Raw genomic sequence first — 18,836 nt, forward strand, 5'->3', positions numbered from 1 at the left:
CTAAAAAGGGAAAAAACAGGAACGAAGTGTTACAAAACATATTTGAAAGTTCTTTATCTGAATGCACGTAGCATTCGTAACAAAATGAATGAGTTAACGGCACAAATAACTACATATGGGTATGATCTTGTGGCCATGACAGAAACATGGCTGCAGGGTGACCATGACTGGGAATTAAACATACCAGGTTATTTAACAATCAGGAAGGACAGGCAGGAAGGGAGAGGAGGTGGGGTGGCTACGTTAATAAAGGAAGGAATCACTACAATACAGGGAAATGATATTAGAGTCATAGAGTCATAGAGTTATACAGCACGGATAGAGGCCCTTCGGCCCATCGTGTCCGCGCCGGCCCATCACGCCCTGTCTAATCTAATCCCAGTTTCCAGCATTTGGTCCGTAGCCTTGTATGCTATGGCATTTCAAGTGCTCATCCAAATGCGCCATGAATGTTGTGAGGGTTCCAGCCTCCACAACCCTTCCGGGCAGTGAGTTCCAGACTCCAACCACCCTCTGGGTGAAAAAGTTCTTTCTCAAATCCCCTCTAAACCTCCCGCCCTTTACCTTGAATCTGTGCCCCCTAGTTATTGACCCTTCTACTAAGGGAAAAAGCTCCTCAGTATCCATCCTATCTATGCCCCTCATAATTTTGTACACCTCAATCATTTCCCCCCTCAGCCTCCTCTGTTCCAAGGAAAACAAACCCAATCTGCCCAGTCTCTCTTCATAGCTGAAGCGTTCCAGCCCTGGTAGCATCCTGGTGAATCTCCTCTGCACCCTCTCCAAAGCTATCACATCCTTCCTGTAGTGTGGCGACCAGAACTGCACACAATATTCCAGCTGTGGCCTTACCAGTGTTTTATACAGCTCCATCATAACCTCCTTGCTCTTATATTCTATGCCTCGGCCAATGAAGGCAAGTATCCCATATGCCTTTTTTACCACCTTATCCACCTGTTCCGCCGCCTTCAGGGATCTGTGTACTTGCACACCCAGATCCCTCTGACCCTCCGTCTTGCCTAGGGTCTTACCATTCATTGTGTATTCCCTTGCCTTGTTAGTCCCCCCAAAGTGCATCACCTCGCACTTTTCCGGGTTAAATTCCATTTGCCACTGTTCCGCCCATCTGACCAACCCATCGATATCGTCCTGCAGACTGAGACTACCCCCCTCGCTATTTACCACCCTACCAATTTTTGTATCATCCGCGAACTTACTGATCATACCTTTTACATTCATATCCAAGTCATTAATATAGACCACAAACAGCAAGGGACCCAGCACCGATCCCTGTGGTACCCCACTGGCCACAGGCTTCCAGTCACAAAAACAACCTTCGACCATCACCCTCTGCCTTCTGCCACTAAGCCAGTTTTGTATCCAACGTGCCAAGGCACCCTGGATTCCATGGGCTTTTACCTTCTTGACCAGTCTCCTGTGCGGGACTTTATCGAAGGCCTTACTGAAATCCATGTATACCACATCCACTGCGTTACCCTCATCCACACACCTAGTCACCCCCTCAAAAAAATCAATCAAATTAGTCAGACATGATCTTCCCTTGACAAAGCCATGTTGACTATCCCTGATTAATCCTTGCCTCTCCAAGTGGAGACTGATTTTGTCCCTCAGAATTTTTTCCAATAATTTTCCCACCACTGATGTTAGGCTCACTGGCCTGTAGTTCCCCAGTTTTTCCCTACTCCCCTTCTTGAATAATGGAACTACATTAGCGGTTCTCCAGTCCTCTGGCACATCCCCTGTGGCCAGAGAGGTTCTGAATATGTGTGTTAGAGCCCCCGCAATCTCTTCCTTTGCCTCACACAGCAGCCTGGGATACATTTCGTCCGGGCCTGGGGATTTATCCATTTTTAGGCCTGCTAAAACCGCCAATACCTCCTCCCTCTCGATGTTAATGTGTTCGAGCATATCACAGTCCCCCCTCCCTATTTCTATGTCTACATCGTCCCTCTCCATAGTGAAAACAGATGCAAAAAATTCATTTAGAACCCCTCCTACATCTTCCGGCTCCACACACAGATTGCCACTTTTGTCCCTAATGGGCCCTATTTTTTCCCTAGTTATCCTCTTACCCTTAATATACTTATAAAACATCTTAGGATTTTCCTTTATTTTGCTCGCCAGTGTTATTTCATGGCCCCTCCTTGATCTCCTAATTTCTTTTTTAAGTATCCCCCTGCACTTTTTGTACTCCTCTAGGGCTTCCTCCGTCTTTGGGTCAAAGGAGCAGGATATTGAAACAGTTTGGGTGGAGATAAGGAATAATAAGGGGAAAAAAACACTAGTGGGTGTAGTCTATAGGCCTCCGAACAGTTGCAACTCTGTTGGACGGAGTATTAATCAGGAAATAGTTGAGGCTCGTAATAAGGGAACAGCTATAATTATGGGGGATTTTAATTATCATATTAACTGGACAAATCAAATTGGGCAGAGCAGCCTTGAGGATGAGTTCATTGAGTGTATTAGGGATGGGTTTCTTGAGCAGTATGTAACTGAACCGACCAGGGGGCAAGCAACCTTAGATTTGGTCCTGTGTAATGCGACAGGATTAATTAAAAATGTCCTAGTAAAGGATCCCCTTGGAATGAGTGACCATAACATGGTTGAGTTCCATATTCAATTAGAGGGTGAGAAGGTTGGATCTCAAACAAGCGTGCTGAGCTTGAATAAAGGAGACTATGAAGGTATGAGAGCGGAATTAATTAGAGTGGACTGGGAAAATAGATTAAAGGGTAAGACGGTACATGACCAGTGGTGTACATTTAAGGAGTTATTTTACAACTTCCAAAAAAAATATATTCCACTGAGGAAAAAAGGGTGTAAAAGAAAAGATAGCCATCCGTGGCTAATAAAGTAATTAAGGATAGTATCCGACTAAAAACAAGGGCATATAAGGTAGCCAAATCTAGTGGGAGGATAGAAGATTGGGAAGTCTTTAAAAGACAGCAAAAAATAACTAAAAGATTGATTAAGAAAGGGAAGATAGATTATGAAAGTAAATTAGCAAAAAATATAAAAACAAACAGTAAAAGTTTCTATAGTTATATAAAAAGAAAAAGGGTGGCTAAAGTAAATGTTGGTCCCTTAGAGGATGAGACCGGGAAATTAATGGTGGGAAATATGGAGATGGCAAAAACACTGAACAATTATTTTGTATCAGTCTTTACAGTAGAGGACACTAAGAATATCCCAACACTGGACAAACAGGGGGCTCTAGGGGGGGAGGAACTAAATACGATTAAAATCACTAAGGAAGTGGTACTTGGTAAAATAATGGGACTCAAGGCGGATAAATCCCCTGGACCTGATGGCTTGCATCCTCGGGTCTTGAGGGAAGTAGCGGTAGGGATTGTGGATGCATTGGTAATAATTTTCCAAAACTCACTGGACTCAGCAAAGGTCCCGGCAGATTGGAAAACTGCTAATGTAACACCCTTATTTAAAAAGGGTAGTAGGCAGAAGGCTGGAAACTATAGACCTGTTAGCCTAACATCTGTGGTTGGTAAAATGTTAGAGTCCATTATTAAGGAGACAGTAACGGGACATTTGGATAAACATAATTTAATAGGACAAACTCAGCATGGTTTCATGAAGGGGAAGTCATGTTTGACAAATTTGCTTGAGTTTTTTGAGGAAGTAACATACAGGGTGGATAAAGGGGAACCAGTGGACGTACTGTATTTAGACTTCCAAAAGGCATTTGACAAGGTGCCACACAAAAGATTATTGCTCAAGATAAAAAATCACGGGATTGGGGGTAATATTCTGGCGTGGGTGGAGGATTGGCTCACTAACAGAAGGCAGAGAGTTGGGATAAATGGTTCATTCTCAGATTAGCAACCAGTAACTAGTGGTGTTCCGCAGGGGTCAGTGCTGGGTCCCCAACTCTTTACAATCTATATTAACGATTTGGAGGAGGGGACCGAGTGTAACATATCAAAGTTTGCAGATGATACAAAGATGGGACGGAAAGTAGTGAGTGAGGAGGACATAAAAAACCTGCAAAGGGACATAGACAGGCTAAGTAAGTGGGCAGAGATTTGGCAGATGGAATACAATACTGGAAAGTGTGAGGTTATGCACTTTGGCAGGAAAAATCATAGAGCAAGTTACTATCTTAATGGCAAGAAACTGGAAAGTACTGTAGTACAAAGGGATCTGGGGGTCCTGGTGCACGAAACTCAAAAAGTTAGTATGCAGGTGCAGCAAGTGATTAAGAAGGCCAATGGAATGTTGGCTTTTATTGCTAGGGGGATGGAATATAAAAACAGGGAGGTATTGCTGCAGTTGTACAAGGTATTGGTGAGACCACACCTGGAATACTGCATACAGTTTTGGTGTCCATACTTAAGAAAAGACATACTTGCTCTCGAGTCAGTACAAAGAAGGTTCACTCGGTTAATCCTGGGGATGAGGGGGTGGTCATATGAGGAGAGGTTGAGTAGATTGGGACTCTACTCATTGGAGTTCAGAAGAATGAGAGGCGATCTTATTGAAACATATAAGATTGTGAAGGGGCTTGATCGGGTGGATGCGGTGAGGATGTTCCCAAAGATGGGTGAAACTAGAACGAGGGTGCATAATCTTAAAATAAGGGGGCTAGATTTTCAGTTGCTTGCGCCAGCAGTTAGCGCCTTAAGAGAAGTGATTTTCGGGCGCTATGCGTGTAGCGCCCGGGCGCAGCGCAGTTTGTGCCCCGCCCCAAATTAAGTTGCCCGTTAGCGCCGGCGCAAAGTTTAGCGGCCGCCCGGATGCGTGCGCAGAAAATGACGTCACATCCTCGTGCAACGCCCTTTGGCCGCCCCGAATCCAAACTTCAGTCGGACCGCCCCATTGTGCGGCTGGCGTCCAGAGCGTTTGTAAAATGGAACGCAACACACCCTGGGGAGCGCAAATTAAAGGGCACTCCTCCTGCACTATAAAGGCAGTCTGCATGTGTTGTGTGGGAGGATCCAGTGTTGTTGTGAACGGTGTATTTATGTTTCCGGCCACCACCACCACCACGACGTCGTCGTCGTCCTCGTCCTCGTCCTCCTCGTCGTCCTCCTCCTCCTCCTCCTCCTCCTCCTCCTCATCTTCATCTTCATCTTCATCCTCTTCATCCTCATCCTCCTGCTCTTCCTTTCCCCCCCAGACTCTGCCTTTGAAAAAAAGACATGCACCCTTCCCCTTTAAGAGCTCACTGGCACCAGAGTGTCTGCCGTGCGTTGCGCCCGAGCTCGGGTGTTGCGCTCTGCACCGCCGGCTTAGCGCCTAAAGATAGTAGTGGAACGCCTCTTTTAGCGCTCCACCAACCTCTTAGGGCGAAGCCACTGAATTTCCGGCAACGGGGCGCTACTTTGGGGCGGGCGCTAACTTCGGGCGGGCGCTAAGGTTAGCGCCCCAAAACTGTCTATACTGAAAATCTAGCCCAGGGGCTGCTCAGTCAAAACTGAGATGAGGAGAAACTTCTTCACTCAGAGGGTGGTAGGTTTGTGGAATTTGCTGCCCCAGAAAGCTGTGGAAGCTACATCATTAAATAAATTTAAAACAGAAATAGATAGTTTCCTAGAAGTAAAGGGAATTAAGGGTTACGGGGAGCGGGCAGGAAATTGGACATGAGTCTAGGTTCGGAATGGTCATGGCCCTGTGGGTAGTGGAGTGGGCCCAGGGGCCGTGTAGCCTTGTTCTGCTCCTACTGTGTTCTAATTCTGTGTTAGATTTCAGGAGATGGTTTTATTCCTGTTCCTGGCTGGGGTGGAGATTGCCTTTACAGAAGGTAAGTACTGTAGAAAATATAGGGACAGAGTGATCTCCTGGAAGAATTTCGATCGCCTAGATGGGTCGGAGAGGAATTTCCCAGATTTTTTTCTCCCAAATTGGCCATTGGGTTTTTTATCTGGTTTTTCGCCTCTCCCGGGAGATCACATGGGTTCGGGTGGATGCAGAGTGATAGAAGATTTGAGGTTAGGATCAGATCAGCCATGATCTTATTGAATGGTGGAGCAGGCTCGAGGGGCCGATTGGCCTACTCCTGCTCCTATTTCTTATGTTCTTATGTTCTTATGAATGTGGGTGAGCACCTTGGGAGCAGTGAGCACAATATGATAAGGTTTAAGATCCAACTAGAAAGGGAAAAATTCTAGAGCACCAAATTGGATGAGGGCACATTCAGCGAGTTGAGGGCACATTCAGCGAGTTGAGGGCAGAGTTCAGCGAGTTGAGGGCAGGGTTCAGCGAGATGAGGGCAGAGTTCAGTGAGTTGAGGGCAGAGTTCAGCGAGATGAGGGCAGAGTTCAGCGAGTTGAGGGCAGAGTTCAGCGAGTTGAGGGCAGAGTTCAGCGAGTTGAGGGCAGAGTTCAGCGAGCTGAGGGCAGAGTTCAGCGAGCTGAGGGCAGAGTTCAGCGAGGTGAGGGCAGAGTTCAGCGAGCTGAGGGCAGAGTTCAGCCAGATGAGGGCAGAGTTCAGCCAGATGAGGGCAGAGTTCAGCGAGTTGAGGGCAGAGTTCAGCGAGATGAGGGCAGAGTTCAGCGAGCTGAGGGCAGAGTTCAGCGAGCTGAGGGCAGAGTTCAGCCAGATGAGGGCAGAGTTCAGCGAGATGAGAGCAGAGTTCAGCGAGCTGAGGGCAGAGTTCAGCCAGATGAGGGCAGAGTTCAGCCAGATGAGGGCAGAGTTCAGCGAGATGAGAGCAGAGTTCAGCGAGATGAGGGCAGAGTTCAGCGAGATGAGGGCAGAGTTCAGCCAGATGAGGGCAGAGTTCAGCGAGATGAGAGCAGAGTTCAGCGAGATGAGAGCAGAGTTCAGCGAGATGAGGGCAGAGTTCAGCGAGATGAGGGCAGAGTTCAGCGAGATGAGGGCAGAGTTCAGCCAGATGAGGGCAGAGTTCAGCCAGATGAGGGCAGAGTTCAGCGAGATGAGGGCAGAGTTCAGCGAGATGAGAGCAGAGTTCAGCGAGATGAGGGCAGAGTTCAGCGAGATGAGGGCAGAGTTCAGCGAGATGAGAGCAGAGTTCAGCGAGCTGAGGGCAGAGTTCAGCGAGCTGAGGGCAGAGTTCAGCGAGATGAGGAGCAAGCTGAGGTGAGGTGGAAGGAGAAATTGGCACACAGGAGTGCAGAGCAACAGTGGGATGGTTTTAACACAGAGAATGCAAAGGTACAGAAAAAAGATATTCCATTAAAAAAGGAAACTACAAGTAGTTTCAGAAAGTTAGGGACAAATAGAGGTTAGAAACCAATAAAAATTGAAGAGGGTCTGTGAGGACTATAAGAACAATAATGAACAAACTAAAGAAGAATATGAGAAAGTAAGAGGTTCAGAGAATGAAGCTCAGAAGGAGTATGAGGGAAAAAACTCAAAAACATCAAAAGGAACAGTAAAGCAGTTTTATAATCAGTTTAAAAGAGAATTGTTAAAAGTGAGGAGGGACCCCTGAGGAGAGGACCGTCAATTTGTAAATGGTGACCAGAAAATAGCAGAGCTAGTTAATAATGACTTTGCATGAAGGGAGAGGATATCAGGGAGGAGGTGAATCCTGAAATGTTTGACTGCGAGATGAGTGATATTATGGCGGGTAAAAGGGAAATTGTAGATAAGTTAGTTGGGCTAAAGGAAGACTACACTCCAGGGCCTGATGGGACACATCCCAGGGTCTTGGGCGAGATGAGGGAGGAGATTATCCAGATCCTAGAAATAACATTTCAGGCTCTACTGATTGTGGGTGTGTGTCGGAGGACCGGAGAGAGACCAATGTAGTCCCCATTTATAAAAAGGGAGACAGACTAATTTGGGTAATTACAAACAGGTTAGTTTATCATCTGTGGGAGATGGAATTTTAGAGTTGTTAATTAAGGATGAAATTTCCATATATCTAGAGAAAGAGAAAGTAGGTTGAAGTAGCCAGCGCAGATTTCAAAAAGGACAATTGTATTTAATAAGCTTCATAGAATTCTCTGAGGAGGTAACAGACATGGTAAGTGGGAAATGTGGTGGATGGAGTGTACATGGACTTTAAGAAAGCCTTTGACAAGTTACCACACGGGAGATTACTAAAGATTAAGGGTTATAGAATTAGGGAGAGGATAGCAAACTGGATTATAAACTGGTTAGAAGGGCAGAAAGAGAGAGTCAGGGCTAAAAATTCGGTTTCGCCGTGCCAGGTCTTTAGTGCCCGAAATTTTGCGCTCGCCCGGATTCCCGTAGCGCCCGCCTGAAATTCAGTCGCGCCGGCCCAAGACGGAGGCGGGCGCTATTGCAGGGTTTGGCCGCCTCGTTTGGGGCGATGTATGTAAGTTTCAGGCGTCCAGCTGCCGCTGCGGCACCCGATGCGGTGCGGCAGGCTGGGGTACTGCAGGCCTCCTCCTTCTCTTAAGGAGGAGCTGCCTGCAGCCGAGAGTTCGGCGCGGGATTCCCCCGGCAAATGAGCCCGGCACCACGGAGAAGTGCCGGGCTCGCGGGAGTCACACATCAATGCCGCGGGGGGGCGGTGCAGGAGTCCGGGGAGGGAGGTGCGGCCAGGCGGCCGCCAGGAAAGCGGCCGGCTGCCCCTCCACCTTTATGCGCCGGCTTTTCGGAGCTGCAAGGCATCGTTTTACAAACGCTGTTTGCGGCCGCCACGGGCGAGGCGGCCGCAACTGAATTTGGCCATCGGGCCGGAATAGCATTGCAACCGGGGCGCTGCGCACACCGATGACGTCATCGGTGCCGGCGCAGCGCTACCGGCTAACGCCGATGTTAGGGTCCATCTGAATTTCGGGCGATAAAAAACTTCAGGCGCAAACCACTTTATAGCCAATAAGTGGGCGCAAACGCGACTGAATTTCTAGGCCTCAGAGTTTTGGGTGTTTTTTTCAGAGTGAGTAGTGATGTCCCACAGGGTTCAGATCTGATCCACTTCTGCTCACTGTGTGCCTCAGTGGTTTGAATACAGGCCAGAGGGAGCGGGGTCCAGATTTACAGATACAACTGCAAAGGGCTATTGATAAGATGGGAATTGGGCTAAAATGTGACAGGTGGAATTCAGTGTGAGTAGGTGTGAGGTGATTCATTTTGGTAAAAACAGTAACAGTGGTAATTATACCGTGAATGGAAGTAGGGGTGGGAGATTTCGGGGACAGGGTCGCAGGACATTAAGTGCAGCGCCGCGGGTTGATTAAAGAAAAGCTAATAGAATTCTAGCTTTTATCACAAGGTAAAGAATATAAAAGCCAAGGGGTAATGATGAACCTTAAAAGGGCAGGAATGGCAGCTCAATATTCCTGGTTACAGGGTTTTCAGATGAGGTAGAGAGGGGGATAAAAAAGGAGGGGGGGTTACAATATTGGTTAAAGTAACCATTACAGCTGTGAGGAGGGATGATGTGTTGGAAGGATCATCAAATGAGGCCACATGGGTTGAACTGAAAAACAAAAAATCTGCAATCACACTGCTGGGAGTGTACGACAGACCCCCAAATAGTAAGAGGGAGATAGAAGAGCACATTTCTGAGAAGTGCAAAAACAATTGGGCAGTAGTAGTGGATTCCAACTACCCTAACATTAACTGGGATAGAATCAGTGTGAAAGGTGTAGAGGGAGCAGAATTCTTAAAATGCATTCAGGAGAACTTTTTTAGCCAGTATGTAGCAAGCCCAACAAGCGAGGGGGCGGTTCTGGACTTAGCTTTAGGGAATGGAGCTGGGCAGGTGGAAGGGGTATCAGTGGGGGAGCAGTTTAGTGGTAGTGATCATAATTCGGTTAGATATAGCGTAGTTATGGAAAAGGACAGAGATAGACCAGGAGTGAAAGTTCTTGATTGGGGAAAGGCCAATTTTACTAAGCTAAGATGTGATTTAGCAAAAGTGGACTGGAAACAGAAACTTGAAGGTGAATCAGTGTCAGAGTAGTGGGAGGCATTCAAGGAGGAGATAGTGAGGGTTCAGAGCAAGTATCTTCCCACAAAGAAAATGGGTGGGACTCCCAAATCTAGAGCCCCCTGGATCTCAAGGAGTATACAGGGTAGGACAAGGCAAAAAAGGGAAGCTTTTGTCAGATACCGAGAGCTAAATACTGCAGAAAGCCGAGAGGAGTATAGAAAGTGCAGGGGTGAAATTAAAATGGAAATTAGGAAAGCAAAGGGAGGGCATGAAAAGATATTGGCAAGTAAAACACATAAAGAGCAAAAGGATAACTAAAGAAAGAGTAGGGCCTATTAGAGACCATAAAAGTAATGTGTGTGGGAGGCGGAAGACGTGGGTTTGGTTCTTAATGAATACTTTGCGTCTGTCTTCACAGAAGAGAGGGACGATGCAGACATTGTAGTTGAGGAGGAGGAGTGTGAAATATTAGATGAGAAAAACATAGTGAGACGGGATGTATTAAGGGGTTTAGCAGTTTTGAAAGTGGATAAATCAGCAGGCCCGGATGAAATGTTCCCAGGCTGTTAAGAGAAGCAAGGGAGGAAATAACAGAGGCTCTGACCATCATTTTCCAATCCTCTCTGGCTACAGGTGTGGCGCCGGAGGACTGGGGGACTGCTAATGTGGTACCATTGTTTAAAAAGTGAGAAAGGGATAGACCGAGTAATTACAGGCCAGTCAGCCTAACCTCGGTGGTGGGAAAATTACTGGAAAAAATTCTGAGGGACGGTCATTTAGAAAGGCACGGATTAATCAAGGACAGTCAGCATGGATTTGTTAAGGGAAGGTCACGCCCTCTGCCGTAATTCAGCGCCCCAAGCATCAGGCGGGGTGTTACTGGAAAGCGCTCCACCTCCTGCCTGGGGCTCTACTGGTGAATTTCGCGGTGCTCCATGCAGCAGCACCGCGTCATTACAGGTCTCCGCCCCGGATTAAAGAGGAGGGGCCTAGCGCTGCGCACACCGGGGCCCTGCTGGATCACCGGGGAGCAGGGTGCCGTGGAAACAGCCGGCACTCAAGAGGAGTGATCGCGGCCGGCACCCCGCATCAAAAGGTGAAAGGGGGCAGGTGCTGGCAGTCGGCCAAAATAAAAATGGCCGCCCGACACCTGCCCTTTAAGTAGCGCCGCCGCCACCGCAGAAACGCCCCCTGATCCTGTCGGACATATCGTCCGGCGATAGGTCAGGGGGCGCAAGGGAAGTTTGCGGCCGGGGTGCGAGCCAGGCGATGACATCATCGGCGGCGGCGTAGTACCACGGGGCGCTACCAGCTACCACTGCCGCTAACCTCCCGCTGAATTTTGCGGGAGGCGTTAGCGGCGCCGTGTCGTGCCCGGGCGCTAGAGGATTTGCGCCCTGTTAGCGCCCTCTGGGGGTACTAACGAGAGGCGCAAATCAACCCATTTTCTCCCCCCTTGCTTTTTGTGGTATATATCAATGATTTAGACTTCAATGTAGGGGGCATGATTGAGAAGTTTGTAGATGATACAATAATTGGCCGTGTGGTTGATAGTGAGGAAGAAAGCTGCAGACTGCAGGAAGATAGCAATGGACTGGTCAGGTGGGCAGAACAATGGCAAATGGAAATCAATCCGGAGAAGGTAATGCATTTGGGGAGGGCTAACAAAGCAAGGGAATACACAATAAATGGTGGGATACTGAGAGGTGTAGAGGAACAGAGGGACTTTGCAGCACAGATTCTAGACACAAAAGGCATCAAGGGGTATGGGGAGAGCGGGAATATGGTATTGAGATAAAGGATCAGCCATGATCATATTGAATGGCGGAGCAGGCTCGAAGGGCCGAATGGCTGACTCCTGCTCCTATTTTTCCATGTTTCTTCTATGTTTCCCTGAAGGACAGGTAGATAAGGTGGTTAAGAAGGCATACAGGATACTTGCCGAGGCATAGAATATAAGAGCAGGGAGGTTATGCTAGAACTGTATAAAACACTAGTTAGGCTGCAGCTGGAGTACTGCGACAGTTCTGGTCACCACATTACAGGAAGGATGTGATTGCACTAGAGAGGGTACAGAGGAGATTTACGAGGATGTTGCCAGGGCTGGGGAATTTTAGCTATGAGGAAAGACTGGACAGGCTGGGGTTGTTTTCTTTGGAACAGAGGAGGCTGAGGGGAGACTTGATTGAGGTGTATAAAATTATGAGGGGCCTAGGTAGAGTGGATAGGAAGGACCTGTTTCCCCTAGCAGAGAGGTCAATAACCAGAGGGCATTGATTTAAAGTAATTGGTAGAAGGGTTAGAGGGGAGTTGAGGAGAACTTTCTTCACCCAGAGGGTGGTGGGGGTCTGGAACTCACTGCCTGAAAGGGTGGTAGAGGCAGAAACACTCATCGCATTTTAAAATTACTTGGATATGCACTTGAAGTGCCGTAACCTCCAGGGCTATGCACCAAGAGCTGGGAAGTGGAATTAGGTTAGACAGCTTTTTGTCGGCTGGCACAGACACGATCTAATTCTGTTAGATTCAGGAGATGGTTCTGTGATAGTAGATTGGTGGTTAGGATCAGATCAGCCATGATCTTATTGAATGGCGGAGCAGGCTCAAGGGGCCGACTGGCCTACTCCTGCTCCTATTTCTTACGTTCTTATGTTCTTACGATGGGTTGAATCATAGAATGGTTACAGCACGGAAGGCGGCCATTCGGCCCGTGAGCCTGTGCCGACTCTCAGCCCTGCAAATATTTTTCCTTCAGATACTTATCCAACTCCCTTTTGAAAAATAAAATTGAATCTGTCTCCACCACTCGCTGTGTAAAAAAGTTATTTCTTACGTCGTCTTTGGTTCTTTTGCCAATCACTTTAAATCTGTGTCCTCTGGTTCTTGACCCTTCCGCCAATGGGAACAGTTTCTCTCTATCTACTCTGTCCAGACCCCTCATGATTTTGAACACCTCTATCAAATCTCCTCTCAATCTTCTCTGCTCTAAGTAGAACAGCCCCAGCTTCTCCAGTCTATCAACGTAACTGAAGTCCCTCATTCCTGGAACCATTCTCGTAAATGTTTTCTGCACCCTCTCTAAGGCCTTCACATCCTTCCTAAAGTGCGGTGCCCAGAATTGGACACAATACTCCAGTTGGGGCCGAACCAGTGTTTTATACAGGTTCATCATAACTTCCACACTTTTGTCCTCTATGGGCTGGATTTTCCAAGCCCCGAGGAGGCGGGTTTGGAGGCGGGAGTGGTGGGAAAATTGCAGAATTGGGGGGCAGGAACCCATCCCGCCCCCAACCCGCCTCTGTGCCAATGTCCCAGGAGGCAAGTACCCGACCTGTGCTGGGAGCCGCCTCCCCGAGGCGGGAAGGGGATTAGTGCCAATTAACTGCCTGTTAACAGGTAGTTAACGGGCAGTTTTTTGCCTAATCCCTATTTTTAGCCCTGAAGTGTGGGCTTCCTGACGGCTCTGAGCCACGCCAAGTTCGCGAGGCGGACCGTGGGGTCGAGATGTCTGTTGTGCAGGTGAGTGATGGGTGCATGTGTGCGGAGGTAAGTGCGTGAGGTAAGTGTAAAGTGTTTTAATAAGTTTTACTCACATTTACTTTCTCCTGCAGGCTTCCTTCCTTCAGTTCTCGGGAGTCCCTCAGTTCACCGGCACAGAAAGCAGAATGGCCGCTGAACTGTCAAAAGCTGCAGCCTCTGCTTTCTGGTCTGGAGAGATCTCTAACTGAGTCTGAGTAGAAGGACTCAAGTTAGAAGACAGATTGTCCGTGTTTGACCAGCTTCACAGAGCTGTCAAACGCTGATTTTTCATCTGTCAAAAGCTCTTGACAGATGAAATGTCAATCGCTGACGTCACCAGTAACCAGGTGTCCCTTAATTGGCCTGCTGAGTCCGCTGGGAGGGCTTAACAAGGTCAATCAAGGGAAAATAGCGTGGGTTGGCCACAAGTCGATGGAGGCGGGACTACAACCCAAAAAGTGGGAGCCCCGCCTCCAAAAGCTCCCCATTGACAAAATCCGCCTTATACCTCTATTTATGAAGCCCAGGATCCCGTAAGTCTTTTTTAACTGCTTTCTCAACCTGCCCTACCACCTTCAACGATTTGTGCACATATATCCCCAGGTCTCTCTGTTCATGCACCCACTTTAGGATTGTACTATTTAGTTTATATGTCCTCTCCTCATTCTTTCCACCAAAATGCATCACTTCACACTTTTCTGCGTTAAATTTCATCTGCCACGTGTCCGCCCATTCCACCAGCCTGTCTATGTCCTCCTGAAGTCTGTCACTATCCTCCTCACTGTTCACTATACTTCTAAGTTTTGTGTCATCTGTAAATTTTGAAATTGTGCCCTGTACACCCAGGTCCAAGTCATTAATATATATCAAGAAAAGCAGTGGTTCTAGAACCAAGCCCTGGGGAACACCACTGTGTACCTTCCTCCAGTCTGAAAAACAACCGTTCACCACTACTCTCTGTTTCCTGTCACTTCGCCAATTCCGTATCCATGCTGCCGCTGCCTCCTTCTGTGCCATAAAGTTCTATGATTCTTTGATTGGGCTCCACACTATTGGAAGGATTTTGAGGCTGTAGAGAGGGTGCAGCACAGATTCACCAGGAGGCTGCCTGGGGTGAGGAAATATAAATACAAAGAAAATTGTTCCTTTCTTCATTTGAACAAAGCAGATTATGGGACGATATAATAGAAATGTTTGAAATGATGAAAGGATGAGACAGGATACAGAGAGGCAGACTGTTTCCTGTAGTGGAGGGGCCCAGGAGGAGGGGCCGGAGAGACAAGATTAATTGCGAGAGATTTAGAACAGAGGGCAGGACAGACTTCTTCAGAGAGTTGTGGGTCTGGGATTCACTCCCAGGGTCAGTGGTTGAGGCAGAAACTGTGTCAATATTCAGGATTAGATTGGAGAGGGGGATGGAGGAAAGGTGAGGAAGGGTTTTGGGAACAGGGCGGGTAAATGTGATTAGAACTATTTGCTGGTGTGGAGGGTAAACACCCACACGGACTGGTACGGCCGAATGGCCTGTTTGCGTGTTGTAACCTGTGTGTGTTATAAATCTTGCTGAAGTTGCGAGTGTTTTTGTGTTTGCTGTTGAACTTTTCCTGCACATGAAAGCAAACCACAATGAGAACACGCACTGCAGTGTTACTGCAGAGATGGAACACTCCCATCACAATAAGAGCAAGGGGGGGAGGAGGGGAGGAGCGGGGTGGGGAGGAGCGGGGGGAGGAGTGGAGGGGGAGGAGCAGGGGGAGGAGGGGAGGGGGAGGAGCAGGGGGAGGAGTGGAGGGGGAGGAGGGGAGGGGGAGGAGCGGGGGGAGGAGGGGGGAGGGGGAGGAGTGGGGGGGAGGAGCGGGGGGTGGAGGAGCGGGGGGGAGGAGCGGGGGAGGGAGGAGCGGGGGAGGGAGGAGCGGGGGGGGAGGAGCGGGGGGGAGGAGCGGGGGGAGGAGCGGGGGAGGGAGGAGCGGGGGAGGAGGGGGGAGGGGAGGAGTGGGGGGGAGGAGCGGGGGAGGAGCGGGGGGAGGAGCAGGGGGGAGGAGCAGGGGGGAGGAGGGGGAGGGAGGAGCGGGGGGAGGAGGGGGAGGGGGAGGAGTGGGGGGGAGGAGCGGGGGGAGGAGGGGGGAGGGAGGAGTGGGGGGGGAGGAGCGGGGGGGGAGGAGGGGGAGGAGCGGAGGAGGGAGGAGCGGGGAGGGGGAGGAGCGGGGGGGAGGAGCGGGGGGGGGAGGAGGGGAGGGGGGAGGAGCGGGGGAGGGAGGAGCGGGGGGGAGGAGGGGAGGGGAGGAGCGGGGGGGAGGAGGGGAGGGGGAGGAGCGGGGGAGGGAGGAGCGGGGGGGGAGGAGCGGGGGGGGAGGAGCGGGGGGGGAGGAGGGGAGGGGGAGGAGCGGGGGAGGGAGGAGCGGGGGGGGAGGAGCGGGGGGGAGGAGCGGGGGGGGAGGAGGGGAGGGGGAGGAGCGGGGGAGGGAGGAGCGGGGGGGGAGGAGCGGGGGGGGAGGAGCGGGGGGGAGGACCGGGGGGGGAGGAGCGGGGGGGGAGGAGGGGAGGGGGAGGAGCGGGGGAGGGAGGAGCGGGGGGGGAGGAGCGGGGGGAGGAGCGGGGGGAGGAGCGGGGGGGAGGAGCGGGGGGGGAGGAGCAGGGGGGGAGGAGGGGAGGGGGAGGAGCAGGGGGAGGAGGGGGAGGAGCGGGGGGGGAGGAGCGGGGGGGGAGGAGCGGGGGGGAGGAGCGGGGGGGGAGGAGCGGGGGGGGAGGAGGGGAGGGGGAGGAGCAGGGGGGAGGAGGGGGAGGAGCGGGGGAGGGAGGAGCGGGGGGGAGGAGGGGAGGGGGAGGAGCGGGGGAGGGAGGAGCGGGGGGGAGGAGCGGGGGGGGAGGAGGGGGAGGAGCGGGGGGGGAGGAGCGGGGGGGAGGAGCGGGGGGGGAGGAGGGGAGGGGGAGGAGCGGGGGAGGGAGGAGCGGGGGGGAGGAGGGGAGGGGGAGGAGCGGGGGAGGGAGGAGCGGGGGAGGAGGGGGGAGGGGGAGGAGCGGGGGGGAGGAGCGGGGGGGAGGAGCGGGGGGGAGGAGCGGGGGGAGGGAGGAGCGGGGGGGGAGGAGCGGGGGGGGAGGAGCGGGGGGGAGGAGCGGGGGGGAGGAGCGGGGGGGAGGAGCAGGGGGGGAGGAGGGGAGGGGGAGGAGCGGGGGAGGGAGGAGCGGGGGGAGGAGGGGGGAGGGGGAGGAGCGGGGGGGGAGGAGCGGGGGGAGGAGCGGGGGGGGAGGAGCGGGGGGGGAGGAGCGGGGGGAGGAGCAGGGGGGGAGGAGGGGAGGAGCGGGGGGGAGGAGCAGGGGGGAGGAGGGGAGGTGGAGGAGCGGGGGGGGAGGAGCGGGGGGGAGGAGGGGGAGGAGCGGGGGAGGGAGGAGCGGGGGGGAGGAGCGGTGGGGGGAGGAGGGGGGAGGGAGGTGCGGGGGGGAGGAGGGGGAGGAGCAGGGGGGGAGGAGCGGGGGAGGGAGGAGCGGGGGTGGGGGGCGGAGGGGGAGGAGCGGGGGAGGGGGGAGCGGGGGAGGGGGTAGGAGGGGGGAGGGGGAGGCGAGAGAAGGGGAGGGGAGGAGCGCGGGGGGAGGAGCGGGGGGAGGGAGGAGCGGGGGGGAAGGGTGGGGCGGGGTGGTGGAGGCGAGAGGAGCGGGGGAGGGGAAGGAGCGGGGGAGGGGAAGGAGCGGGGGAGGCCTTCCCTTTACTGGAAACCTTCCCTTTACTGGAAACCTTCACCTGCTGCCATACCCTGAACCCCATCGTGAGTACCTTTCCATTTCCTGCAGGAATCTGGTCCCAAGCCTGTCCTCCATGACTGTGAAGACTTCTTGTGCCTTTGATTTGAGCTCCTGGACCACCGTCATGGCCTTCAGTTTGATCAGCTCCAGCCGTGTCCTGCCCGCCAGCACTGGGAATAAACCAAACTGCATCTTACTATGGATCCGATAGAGAAGGGAAAGGATTCTCAAACAGCCCCCGTTGCTCAGTGGGCGGCAGGCACTGCCTGGCCTGGTGTGGGGCTGCGTTGCTCAGTACTCTGTGGGGTGCAGAGGGAGAAATCAGCCAGGGTTCCTGCAGCCGATCAGTGCAGAGTGACTGTTCAGGACAACATCAGGCTTAGCTGCGATGCTCTGCACCCTGTATATGTGTTTGTGTGCCTGTATATATATGTACGTGTGTGTCTATGTGTGTGTGTGTCTGTGTGTATATGTGGGTGTGTATGTCTGTATGTGTGTGTGAATATGTGAGTGTGTGTCTGTGTGTGTGAATATGTGAGTGTGTGTCTGTGTGTGTCTGTGTCTGTGTGTGTGTGTGTCTGTGTGTATATGTGGGTGTGTGTGTGTGAATGTGTGTGTGAATATGTGAGTGTGTGTCTGTGTGTATATGTGAGTGTGTATGTCTGTATGTGTGTGTGAATATGTGAGTGTGTGTGTGTGTCTGTGTCTGTGTGTGTGTGAACATGTATGTGTGAATATGTGTGTGTATGTGCGTGTCTGAGATATGGTGTGAGGGCTGCAGTGGCTACTGCATGAAAACAGCAGGGGCGAGGCTTTCAGCACCAGTCCCTGGCCTGGGACTTAGCTTTGGGCGCTACCTCTGCCTCTCCAATCAGACTGGGGCTCGGCGTCGGTCCGATGGCCCCTAAAATGGGAGCTCGACCGGTGGAGTATGGGTCAGTGGGGCCGGGTACAGCCCCTCCCACCTCACTCAACAACTGGCCCTGGCACTCAGCCCCACTCCCGGATATTCTGGGGTGATGGAAATGGGGCGGAGACCTGGCATCGCGGGGTCTCTACCCGCTCTTTACTACACTTTGCTCACGGGGAATTCACCTGCAAAATTACATCAAACACAACCCTCAACAGTCAGGCAGTCACATAGTTGCAATGATGAATGGTAACTGCAGCTCAGAAAAGCTCAGTCCTGTCTGAGTGAGGACAGCCTGAGCTGTGTGAGGCAGCCCCTCTGTGCAGCTCCTGGCCCTGCCCAGTGTACCAGCCCCTCTGTTGCTGCTCCTGGCCCTGCCCAGTGTACCAGCCCCTCTGTGCAGCTCCTGGCCGTGCCCAGTGTACCAGCCCCTCTGTGCAGCTCCTGGCCGTGCCCAGTGTACCAGCCCCTCTGTTGCTGCCCCTGGCCGTGCCCAGTGTACCAGCCCCTCTGTTGCTGCCCCTGGCCGTGCTCAGTGTACCAGCCCCTCTGTTGCTGCTCCTGGCCCTGCCAGTGTACCAGCCCCTCTGTTGCTGCCCCTGGCCGTGCTCAGTGTACCAGCCGCTCTGTTGCTGCTCCGGGCCCTGCCCAGTGTACCAGCCCCTCTGTTGCTGCTCCTGGCCGTGCCCAGTGTCCCAGCCCCTCTGTTGCTGCTCCTGGCCGTGCCCAGTGTACCAGCCCCTCTGTTGCTGCTCCTGGCCGTGCCCAGTGTACCAGCCCCTCTGGTGCTGCCCCTGGCCGTGCTCAGTGTACCAGCCG

General features: G+C 52.2%; 1 protein-coding gene across 3 annotated transcripts in view; it reads right to left on the reverse strand.

Moving 5' to 3' along the window:
* LOC147123900 (sperm flagella and cilia-associated protein 2-like) overlaps positions 1-17,665 on the reverse strand; it is a 72,392-nt gene extending 54,727 nt beyond the window's left edge. Inside the window, exon 1 of one of the 3 annotated variants that reach the window (XM_085995639.1) lies at positions 17,139-17,665. In XM_085995639.1, the coding sequence (XP_085851765.1) occupies positions 17,139-17,299 (161 nt within the window). In that variant the 5' untranslated portion in view covers positions 17,300-17,665. The remainder of the gene's footprint in view (positions 1-17,138) is intronic. The other 2 variants (XM_085995549.1, XM_085995459.1) reach the window with 2 other exon arrangements.
* Positions 17,666-18,836: the final 1,171 nt, after the last annotated feature.

Source organism: Somniosus microcephalus, chromosome 1 (assembly GCF_052327205.1).
Source record: "Somniosus microcephalus isolate GS21.2 chromosome 1, FLI_Smic_1.0, whole genome shotgun sequence".
NCBI classification, from domain to species: domain Eukaryota; kingdom Metazoa; phylum Chordata; class Chondrichthyes; order Squaliformes; family Somniosidae; genus Somniosus; species Somniosus microcephalus.